At 36.4% G+C, this 11,929-nt stretch overlaps 1 protein-coding gene across 1 annotated transcript in view; it reads left to right on the forward strand.

Moving 5' to 3' along the window:
• LOC132122033 (myoferlin-like) overlaps positions 1 to 11,929 on the forward strand; it is a 42,315-nt gene that overhangs the window by 27,411 nt on the left and 2,975 nt on the right. The window contains exons 29-45 of the mRNA XM_059531877.1: positions 1,533 to 1,675; positions 1,774 to 1,944; positions 2,044 to 2,146; positions 2,245 to 2,322; positions 2,504 to 2,685; positions 3,249 to 3,407; positions 3,498 to 3,599; positions 3,831 to 3,992; positions 4,263 to 4,428; positions 5,893 to 5,969; positions 6,845 to 6,853; positions 6,977 to 7,075; positions 9,646 to 9,774; positions 9,867 to 10,022; positions 10,132 to 10,223; positions 10,305 to 10,475; positions 10,559 to 10,707. Coding sequence (XP_059387860.1) covers positions 1,533 to 1,675; positions 1,774 to 1,944; positions 2,044 to 2,146; positions 2,245 to 2,322; positions 2,504 to 2,685; positions 3,249 to 3,407; positions 3,498 to 3,599; positions 3,831 to 3,992; positions 4,263 to 4,428; positions 5,893 to 5,969; positions 6,845 to 6,853; positions 6,977 to 7,075; positions 9,646 to 9,774; positions 9,867 to 10,022; positions 10,132 to 10,223; positions 10,305 to 10,475; positions 10,559 to 10,707 — 2,148 coding nt within the window. The remainder of the gene's footprint in view (positions 1 to 1,532; positions 1,676 to 1,773; positions 1,945 to 2,043; positions 2,147 to 2,244; positions 2,323 to 2,503; positions 2,686 to 3,248; positions 3,408 to 3,497; positions 3,600 to 3,830; positions 3,993 to 4,262; positions 4,429 to 5,892; positions 5,970 to 6,844; positions 6,854 to 6,976; positions 7,076 to 9,645; positions 9,775 to 9,866; positions 10,023 to 10,131; positions 10,224 to 10,304; positions 10,476 to 10,558; positions 10,708 to 11,929) is intronic.

Raw genomic sequence — 11,929 nt, forward strand, 5'->3', positions numbered from 1 at the left:
GGCCTCTAAAAATAAGGGAAAAAACACTGTAACTGCATAAAGTAGACCATATGACGTGTGCAATATTTCAAGTCTTTTGAAGTCATGCATTAGCTTTATTTAAGAAACTGACTGGCACTTAATTTTTCTAGACTTTATTTACAGTAAACTTTGCATATTCACACTAGAGCACATTAACATGCCTGTCATCTAAAGTTTCATACATCTTTCATGACATGAGTTTAATGTGTAAAGGCAGTGTAGGTAATAAATGTATAAACAACTTTCTTCCAAATTTGTTTAAACTTTCTATATATATCAATGCATAATTAAAATGTAAGTACTCTGATAAAAAGAGTATAAAAATCGAGTGACTCTAGACCGTTTAATCTGTATTAAACACAGCTCATTATTTCCATTTCGGGACGAAACATAGGATTGGCTTAGGCGACTGTCACTCTCTCGCAACCATGGCAACCACCCTTTTGCCACACATGACCTGCCCACTTGCGCATGCACGTTTGATTTGAGGAATTCAAGAGGCACGGATCCTAGGAATACCAAAACAATGGCAGGGAAACAGCAAGCAAAATTCACAGTACCAGCCTATGCAGTTAGTGAAGGCAAACCAGGCAAAAAAAGGAAGACAGTAACAGTACAAGAAAAGGCAATGAACAAAAAGTCTTTGGATAAACAAAGAAATAAAACGCGAGTTAATATCGGCGTGGCTTTCCAGCGATGGCGAGAACTGAGGGAACTCAAGGGGCTGAAAAGTGACTCCTTGATGGCTTTATTTCTGCTGGACAGGTAAATCTTTCTTTTTGTATTTTGATCATACATATTTTTTTCATGAAGCATGTGTCATTAGCACACGTAGCTGCGTAATATAGCTAACATAACATTACTTAGCGAGCCGTAGTAGAGGCTTTGGAAGGAGCCCAGAAGGGAGGGGGTGGAGTGAATGGAAATAATGAGCTGTCTTTAAAACAGTCGTGAGCGGTCTACAGACGCTCGATTTTTATACTTTCTTTTTCAGAGTACTTACATTTTAATTATGTATTGATATATAAATAAAGTTTAAACAAATTTGGAAAAGTTTTTTATACATTTTTTTTTTTTTTTTTTTACCTACCCTGCCTTTAAGTCCTTTACATGCAATCATAAGATGGCACAAATTGATTGGCCTCTGCTGATTCTAAAACCAATAAGCTTGCATGCTCAACATTTAAATAGTCTGGTTCAAGTGTTAACTGTAAGCTGATCCTGCAGTGTGCTATCAGAGTTCCTCAGAAACCCTCCACCTCCTCCAGCTCCACCTGTCTAGATTTGCTCTTGGATTTAAGTATCCCCATTCATGCGGCATCAGCATATCTTGCATTCGGACTATTTTAGACTGGTCTGGATAGGTACCGCTGTGGAGTAGCCCAGTATTTGTGTGATTCTTCATAGTCATAAACAGAGTTCCTCTGTATGCACACAGTTCTGTTTATTAACCGCTAGAGTGCCAAAAGTTACGGACTGCAGCTTTAAATGATGTGTATTTGTGAGTTCAGGTTGGGAATATGGCTTCACTATTCCACCTGATGATAAGCCCAAATCCTGGGTGGCAGCTGAGAAGATGTACCATTGTCATCGTCGCAGAAGAATGATCCGACCTCGCAAAAGGATTCCTGGAGCCAAAACTGCTGATGCAAGTGTATATTCTGCATTTTAAAAGATTTTTTAGAAGTTAATTAGGAATGTATGTTAGATTGTGCTTGTATAATGCATATTTCCTGATTGTTTGACATGCAGAAGGAGGATACTGGTGATGTAGCGGGATGGGAATATTCCTCACTCGTTGGCTGGAAGTTTCACCGTAAGCAGCGATCATCTGACATGATACGTCGGCGCCGCTTGAGGAGGAAGATGACACCTTCTGATCGGATTGGAGCCTCGGCTATTTTCAAACTGGAAGGAGCTCTGGTTAGCATCAAAGCTGCTGAATTTTTATTTTAATTTATATACTTATTCTGTTTTTTGTTAGCCATATAATGACCTCTTCACTGCTGATTTGTTTGACAGGGAGTTGATATTGAATCTAAGGGTGATGAAAAAGGCACTAAAGCAGAAACTTCCATTAAGCAGTTTGGAGCCAGCACACTAACAGTATCATGCACATTTGACCGTGAGTTAAGGACAGAAATTTCAGAAACCTCTTTTCTTTTCTTTTTTTTCTTCCAGAATATCTATTTATATTGCTATTGAACTTGCTTTTTCTTCCAGAATCCAGCCCGTACCACTTGAGAGTCTATGTTTACCAGGCCAGAAGCCTTACTGCTTTGGACAGAGACAGCTTCTCAGGTATTATCAGAAATCAATACTGCTATATATATATATATATATTTATTTATATATTTATTTATATATTTATATATATTTATTTATTTATTTATTTATATATTTATATTTATTTATTTATTTATTTATTTATTTAAATTATCTGTAAAAGTTTTTATTATAACTAAAATCATTTAATTTGCAGATCCATACGTCCATGTGTCATTCTTGCATCACAGCCAAACAACAGAGATAATCCGAAGTACCTTGAACCCGACATGGGATCAGACTCTTATTTTTAAAAATGTGGAAATCTGTGGCGATCCCCCGTCTATTGTCCAGAATCCACCGATTGTGGTTATGGAAATCTTTGACCGTGATCAAGTGGTTAGTCTGATTTGTTTTTGGCAACACTTATGATTAAGGACCAATTGTGGCTCAAGTGGTAGAGCATTGTGTTAGCAGCGCAAGGTTGTGGGTTCAATTCCCAGGGAGCACGTTAGGTAAAAAATGTTAGCCTGAATGCACTGTATGTCGCTTTTAGTCAGCTAAATGCATAAATTTAATTTAACTAGTTGTTAATTTGCATGCATATTGGCTGTTTATTAGTACTTAAAAAACATGTATTAATGCCTTATTCTGCATGACTAGATTTTATATCCTCTAAACCTAACTAACTTGCTATTAATAAGCAGCAAATTAGGAGTTTGAGGCAAAAGCTTTCCAGGTTGTATCAGGATGCGTATTAAATTTAAGAAAATGGTTAAATCGTAAATTGTTACAACACAAGATCATTTTGGAAGAACTTATTAAAAATTATTTAAAAAAAAAGAACATACAGCATATAAACAGTTCTTTTGGTTTTTACTCATACACCAGACAAATATTAGCTACTATTTAAGTGCAAGTGTCCACACAGCATGAATGATTTGTTTTGTCAATCCTGGTAGGGTAAAGATGAAATGCTTGGCAGAAGTACATGTGTACCTATGGTGAAGTTGACTTCAGGCATGGATGCATCTCCTAAACTCCTCTGGGAGCCTGTAACACACAAAAATGCTCTGGCTGGGGAGATTCTGGTGGCTGCAGAGCTCATTCTGAATGCCAAGGTGTGCTGCTTAATGGAATTTAGGTCTATTTTACCACATTTATGGCTGCCTTGTGATTAATTCGAATTAATCTTATGTTGCCTACTCTAGGGAAATGACACTGAACTTCCCCTTATTCCTCCCAAACGAGGAGAGAAACTCTATATGGTTCCTCAAGGGGTGCGACCTGTGGTGCAACTCACTACCGTAGAGGTCAGTTTCAACTGTTTTGTCTCATTGTTTGGACTTTTAATTCTTTTGATACTATGTACCATTAAAACTTTTTCTTCTCCAAAAAGACAATTTATTGAAATGAGACGCACACAACCCTAGGAATTTACTATAGGAAGTCATAAATGTAGTGTAGTAAAGAAAAGTTGTGCAGAAAAGCTCCATATAAAAAAGTATTAGTGTTTTTGAAATTTGTTGTTTTGTTGGATGCAGGTTCTAGCATGGGGATTGCGTAACATGAAGACGTATCGGTTGGCTCCTGTGAGGTCACCCAGTCTGGTGGTGGAGTGCGGAGGAGAGAGAGTTGAGACGGCTGTTATCAAAAACCTGAAGAAGTGCCCTAATTTTCCAGGGAATGTCTTCTTATTAAAAGTGGTGAGCATCTACCTGTAGAGAAAATGTGCAATCATGCTTTAAAATAAATGCTGCTTCATTGCTATTTTGCTATCAAATGCAATGACATTCATATTTAACCACGTGTGTTAATGACAAGTGTGTGCCAGCTCACTCTTTGTGGAGCTCTCCAGGGGTTTTAGAGAGCGGCGGGCTGGAGTGTGAGCTGATCTTGATGGGTCGATGAGGGTCAAACTGTTTTTCCTGAGGTCATAGGCTAAATGTATTCAGCATCTTGTTTTCTGTCTTTAGCTTCTACCCAAAGAAGAGATGTATTCTCCTCCTATAGTGCTGAAAGTCATCGACCACAGACCCTTTGGACGGAAACCTGTGGTGGGTCAATGCACCATCAATTCCCTGGAACGGTTTCGATGTGACCCTTATGCCACAGTTGCAGAAGTGGCCATGTCTTCAAAAAGTACATTCCCTTTTATAAAGTTTGCTTGCTTTTTTTTTGGCAAACCAATGTCTGTGTGTACAATGGCGTTTTAGTTGCATGTTGAAAAAAAAAATTCTAAGATTACGAGAATAAAGTTTAAATGTTTCGAGGATTTAAATAGTAGAAATGAATCATAGTCATACTCGCGGGGACAGTATGATTGGAAATAATATTTCATATCTTCCATTGCATTCGTTATTTGTAGTTTGCCAGTCACACAATAGTAATAAGATATGTGCTTTTGATAGACCTACTTTTAATGCCTCAGCTTTCAAAATCAGTTTTATAGCAAAACATAAATTATGGGTCTTTAGAATAATGTGTTTTTCAAGCTCTTTAATGATCAGATCGCTGTATTTGTGAAACGGTTCATTAAATTTTTTTTTTTTTTTTTTTTTTGTGAAAATTGCAAAGAGTCTGTGTGAAAATGTATTTCGTAATATTTCGACTTTATTTTCATAATATTTCGACTTTTCTCGTAGGCCTATTATGACTTAATTCTTTAAACGTGAACTTTTTCTTGTAATATTAAATAAAGTTTTTTTTCTTTCAACATGGCACTAAAATGCTGTCGTATGTGTGTGTAAGGCAACATTGTATTGGTATTCCCTAAACATTCTGGTTTTAGTTTGTTGTAAACATTTTAACTGTTAAACTTTGACAATTCATTCTATTCAGACCTTGTTTTGAAGATAACTTCAGCCATAGGTTGCGCTATATATTTTGTATTTTGTAAACTTCATATTTTTTCTGTAAATGCATGCTAGATAGTGGCTGATCTTTTTTTTATTTTTCATTTGCATACTCATTTGTTATACATTTTTTTTTACATCCCTCTAAGTTCCAGTTTTACTAACATCTTGCGCCACAAGCACAAACCATCTTTTAATGTTAAAATAGTACTGTCAGGATTTACTAAACAAGCACAGTGTATTTTTGCGATTCACCTTATTGAATATGCATTTGTAGAAGTTTCCCTTTGACGCAAAATTTATGTGAGGCGAGTATTGAAATGAATCCCGCAGCACGATTTGCTAACATTTGTGCTCCTCAAATTGCGCCATTATTTAACGCACAAAGTATGTCTATAGCTATTTTGTGCTTGAAATGGCTGCATTTGTTGTTGCTAGGAGGAGGCACCACAGAGAACAGAGCGTGTGGTGGAAGGGAGGGGAGTTTTTTCCACTAACTTATTTGGAATGCCAGAAGAACACGCTAATGCTAATTTGTGCTGCACTTGGTAGATTGCGCTGGTTATTATGGAAATGAAATGTTGTCTCTGTACTTTAATTTGCCCTGTTTAGTAAATCTGACCCTAAATATTTAACCATGTATCATTTAGTCACCTTAACACTGTTGATTCTTGTGTACAGCAAATTTGCAAAATACAAGTTTGAAAGAGTATTTATTATTGGGATTCTTAAATTCTCCCTCTTCTTGCAGTGGCTTTAATGGCAGCTTCTCCTAGAGACCTCCATGTAAACATAGATGACGGCAGACAGCTTCTTCTAGAAGCCCAGGTACTGCTACCAAGTCGCTTGATTTTGAAGATTTAGGAACTTGCGTCTTACATCTGTAGGAATTTGCTGCTATTTTTAACTTTGTAAATTTCAGTATTTGTATGGCATCTCAGCTGCTGTTGACAATATGGCCACTGCTAGTCACATTCAAGTGTGTGTTTGTGTGTGTGTATATATATATATATATATATATATATATATATATATATATATATATATATATATATACACATAAGGCACTTTAATCAAAATGTCTACATTTTGTAATTAAATATAATTCTAAGTTATAAAGGTATAAAGTAGAAAGTGTGTAGTTTCCGAATTGGCGCCAGTGGTGCCAAACAAATGCCAATATTTAGTCTGTAGCCCACATTGTGTCTGATTTAAGTAAATCTTCACTTTCTGAAGTCACAATGGGTTAAACTGGGGGAGTATCCAATCAAAATTATAAATCTCATTTCACATTATGATGATTTGTACTTGCTCTGAGGAATCATACTCATAATCAACTTTTAATTAATTTAACCCCCCCCCCCTTGTGTGTACATTTAATCATGGAGAAAAGGATCATGTAAACTTAATGTATACATCTTTATCAGTTTTTATTTTTGTATTTTTTGTGTGTATTAAATGTACATTCAGAAACTGAAATGCTAATATAAATGTTAGGTTCATTTTTACATAGATTTAGATAAATAAAGTCTTTTAATGATGATGATTGGGGTTTGTTATACTGATAAAATAAATCTTAAAATGGTCAAATATGAGATTTAAAAGATTTTTAAAGCCTAACAATATTCCTTTTTTACCAGTTTTTAATGAATTGTTTCGTGTGTGTGTGTGTGTTCAATGTGTGCCCTTCCTGGTTTCAACAGCGTGAGAAGGTGAGTTCAGTGGTAATATTCTACACACTTTCCACTTAAACTTTGGTTTTAAGTAATGTTATCATATCTGTATTTTAGCTCTATCACAAGGATGAAACTATCCATTTTTCTACTGCTTTGCAGGAGAAAGAGACTGTTGATTGGTGGAGTAAGTTTTATGCTTCTGTTGGAGATCGTGAGAAATGCCTCCCATACCTTGACAAAGGTTATGACACATTGGAGGTGTGAATTCTGTCTAAACTGTATGATAACATTGCAGATATACATATTTATTATTCAATTAATAAATACCTTAAATCTAGAAATAGATATTGTAATGTTACTAAATAAAGAATTGCTCACCCAAAAATTAAGTCGTACCAAATATATATATATATATATATATATATATATATATATATATATATATATATATATATATATATATATATATATATATATATATATATATCTCTCTTAGTTGTGGGCATAGATTAATTTAATCTAGATTAATCTCACTGTAATCTTGGAATTAATCTAGATTAAAATGTCTCATTTGAATTCTGCCAAAGGCATTCAGAATATGTGTGCTTCCCAAATAAAATAATGACAAAGTAAGTCTTTTAGAATGGGTTACTCAAGACAGGTGGTGCATTAGACCAGGGACTCATCTCCTGTTTTCAAAATGCATCACAAAGTGCTTAAAAGCGGTAAACTAATTCCACATTGCACAAAGTGCAAAAAACCTTATGCCTGTTTCACACATACTCCGTCTGCAGTGCGTATGTGTTTTTTTTTTTTTTTTTTTTTTGCACTCATGTTAACGGATTCCAGCGTTCACGCGGTTGCGGTCCATCAGTGCGTTCCAGGAGCGTTGCGTCTGCAGCAGTGCAGCGATAGTTTACGTACCGAGTAACAGACTGCAAACGCGTCCTGTGTGAAAGCACAATGAGTATGAATCCGTGCTGCTTCAGCACCACATACGAAACGCACATGGACTGCAGACGGATGTGTGAAACGCATCACGTTTGATGTGGTAATTTCACTATGGAAAGCCAAGTGGGCCAGAATTTGCGTGCTTTTCAACGCCGCATTAATTTTAAAACGCCGTTTTCATAACGCTGCAAGACGTTAAATAAGCACCGTTAGGCGATAAGTTAATGCCTGATGCCACCACGCGTTAAAATAACGCCACACGCCACTTAAGATGCAGATTTATTTACTCCTACATGGACACACCTCTCATGGCTACAAGGACTCTACGGCAAGTCAGAGCATCCAGTTTGCAAGAGCGCGAAGATGGCAAGGATAGCCCTTACCATAATACATATAGGGGAAAAATGCCCTTGAGCTTTTGTCTCATAAAGTTATCAGCCCAGGCACGAACGAGTGCAAATTTGGAAATGATTTTATTCAACAGTTAAACTAATAAGCAATATTATTATATTTTGAGTAGGCTATCATTTCAATTTAAAAAACAGTTGGGGATAGTTTCACAAAAATAGAAATTCTGTTTATTTACATTTACTCAACCCAATGTTGTTTCAAACCTTATGCCTTTATTGCGTTTGAGGAAGATATTTTGAAGAATGCTGATAACCAGCCTGTTTTATTCTGTTAATATATGACGATTCAGATGCAGCTTCTGAAACAAAAGTAGAGCATGTGTCATTCTAAATGAAATATAAATTTTTAGAGCTACATTTATTTTTTCTTTTTATTTATTTATATATATATATATATATATATATAAATAAAAACATAAACCGAAATGATAATCATAGCTGAATTAAGCAGAAATGCGGAGCTGACTCGTGAATAGACTTATGGGAGACCCCCTGATATTTTGTATTAGTATCAACAACAACAGGCAAATCTGAAGAAAAGTATAATAATAATTTTGGATTGAATGAAGGCAGTAAATGGTTATTGGTTCACCTCAGATCGTGAAAGCAGATCGTGATGTCATTCATCATAACAAACAGTGTAGAGACGACTTCTTCGGGAAGAAATCCTGCAGGCGTCCCTAAACATATGGGCTTAAATTTTAGGAACACTTAATGTGCTCTATTTCTTAAAAACAAATTCGAACAGTCACAGCTGATCGCGGTTCATCTCCAATCAAACACACAGCTGTTTCTGAACAACGTTTTTGAATGAATCTGCGGTTTTGAACAAATCTATACACATAGAGCTGTTACTACACAGAGCCATTGTTAACTGAGAAGATGCACAAATAAACGCTAAAAATGAACGTGGATTTGCGCAGCTTCTCAGTTAACAATGGCTCTGTGTAGAGCTGCTCTATGTGAAATCATGCACCTGATGGAATTTACCGCTGATTAGAGAACCGGCTTTACTGACGAGATGCGCATAACAATCGGACGATCGTGATCGGCGCACCTCTATTTTAAAATTAATACGGCGTTGAAAAGCACGTGAATTCTGACCCATTTGGCTTTCGATATTACACCCATACACACACTCATTCTCATTCTCGAATTCGGTTAGGCATACATCCGCGCTAAAATATCAAGGTGAAAGTCATCATAGCTCGCATAGTATAGACCCAGCTCCCAACCCAACATTGAGAATAGATTAACGGCGATATTACTATTTTTTTTTTATCGCCGATAAGAGTACGCCGATAACGGCCCACCACTTATTTATTTTATATATATATATATGAGTTGGGTAAGCTTTCACTTATTTTACTTATTCAAATGTTTTCCATATTGATGAATTTGAATCCACGAAGATTTGTTGTATGGCTTAGTATTCGTAGTGAGGTTCTCTTCTGCTGGTTTTCATAGGTATATGACCATGAGCTTGAAAGTGTAAAAGAGTTCATGGGTCTTACTGATTTCTGCAGCACCTTCAAATTGCAACGTGGTAAAAATGAAAGTGATGATGATGACCCAGATGTAGTTGGAGAATTCAAGGCAAGATGTTAATCAGCATTACATTTATTCTTAAAGCGAATTAAGTCGCACCTTACGTTTCTAAATGATTTTGTTTAATTGATTGTTTTCAGGGCTCCTTTAAGGTGTACCCACTGCCAGATGACCCAGGGGTGCCCCCTCCTCCACAACAGTTCAAAGAACTCCCCGACAGTGTCTCTCAGGAGTGTGTTGTCCGAATCTATGTGGCTCAAGCCATCGACCTGCAACCCAAAGACAACAATAACAAAGTAATACTTTCTTTCATTCAGCATTTCAGAAAGCTCATGATTAATTTTTGGGTGTGTTGAATTTTTTTTTAGTTAAATGAAATGGCAAAGCTCCTTTTTCTTTTTGCAGTGTGACCCATATATCAAAATCTCTTTGGGGAAAAAGTATTTTGATGACAGGGACAACTATATACCATACACACTTAACCCAGTGTTTGGAAGGTAATGCCATAGATCTATTGAGAGTTTATCTTGTATTTAGACAGTCGAAGACTGTGAACTAATTTTTTTTTCTCTCAACAGAATGTTTGAACTGACATGCTTCCTCCCACAAGACAAAGACCTGAAAATTGCAGTCTATGACTTTGATTTGCTCAGCCGTGATGATAAAGTTGGGGAGACTGTGATTGACTTGGAGAACCGTCTTCTTTCTCGCTTTGGTTCCTACTGTGGTTTACCCCAAACATACTGCATGTGAGAACCATACACTTTAATGCAAACTTATTTTCTTTGAGGACAACAGCATTGGATGATTCATGGTTTTATTCATTAAATAGCTCTGGACCAAACCAGTGGCGTGATCAACTCAGTCCATCTAAGATTCTTGAACAGCTTGCCCGATGGAAAGGATTGAGTCCACCCAGGAGTCAAGACAATGGAAACACGTTATCCTTTGGTGGCCGATTGTACTGCCTCTCTGACTTTGGTAATTTTCAGAGATTTATGTTCTTTTGAACACCTTTGTTGTATTGTGGTATATACTCCAAACTGGGTTAAGACCTGATTCACACATCTTCATATGTCTTGTCGAATTGATTGAATTGTCCTATAGACGGTTTCATCGGGCGCACGCGCCTGGACCTAAGTTAACTTCCGGTCTGTGTTGTGTATATTGGTCTGGCTGCATTGCCTTCTACAAACACAGTTAAAGTCAAGGTGATGAGTAGACTGAAGTTGGGCTCAGGTGGTTGTGCTATGGGATTTGTTTCCCATACATTTATTTATTTTTCGAGACTCGCCACGATTTTAAAACGGATTGATCTTCAAAAAGGCTTCGTTGAATAAACATTATTATTAAACGTGCAGTACGTAACGTTACTCATAATTCCTTACATTTATGTTTAAATATCAAAACGAGGCACAGGTGTTTTTATATCGCTATATTTCTGAAGGAAGACTTGCATGTTATATGCCTGATAAAGCAGCGGGTGAGCGTACCAGCTCTGCTTTGTTTACAGCTGTTACTGGGGAAACCTCTATTTCTCGCGCTTTGTCTATGCTTTAAAACATCTCCTGCTGGCAAAGAATGAATTTGCATTTTCATTAAGTCCGCCTGATCCACGCGGCAAACATATTTTGTTTATCAAAAATATCTACCCTAGAGGGACTTGGCTGTTGTTATTGATTCTATTTGGAAGTCTACAGGAAGTTAAGTTAGGTCCACAAAAGCGTGCATGCGCAGTAACATTTGTTTATGTTGTTGCCGTTGAAACCGTCTATAGCAACTGTATATATGACCCTGGACCTCAAACCCATTCATAATGAAATGGAGATCAAAGGTGTATGGTTTGTTAGGATCGGACGATGTTTGTCCGAGATACAACTATTTGAAAATCTGGAATCTGAGGGTGCAAAAAAATCAAAATACTGAGAAAATCACCTTTTAAGCATGTCTAAATGAATTCTTAGCCATGCATATTACTAATCCGATATTAAATTTTGATATATTTACGGTAGGTAATTTACTAAATATCTTCATGGAACATGATCTTTACTTAATATCGTAATGATTTTTGGCTTAAAAGAAAAATCGATAATTTTAAATCGATAACAACTTATGTTGTTTTTGGGCTATTTTTAAAAATATAGCCCAGCGACTTAAGACTGGTTTTGTGGTCCAGGGTCACATATGTCCTATAAAACTACTA

Source organism: Carassius carassius, chromosome 40 (assembly GCF_963082965.1).
Source record: "Carassius carassius chromosome 40, fCarCar2.1, whole genome shotgun sequence".
Classification (NCBI taxonomy): Eukaryota; Metazoa; Chordata; class Actinopteri; order Cypriniformes; family Cyprinidae; genus Carassius; species Carassius carassius.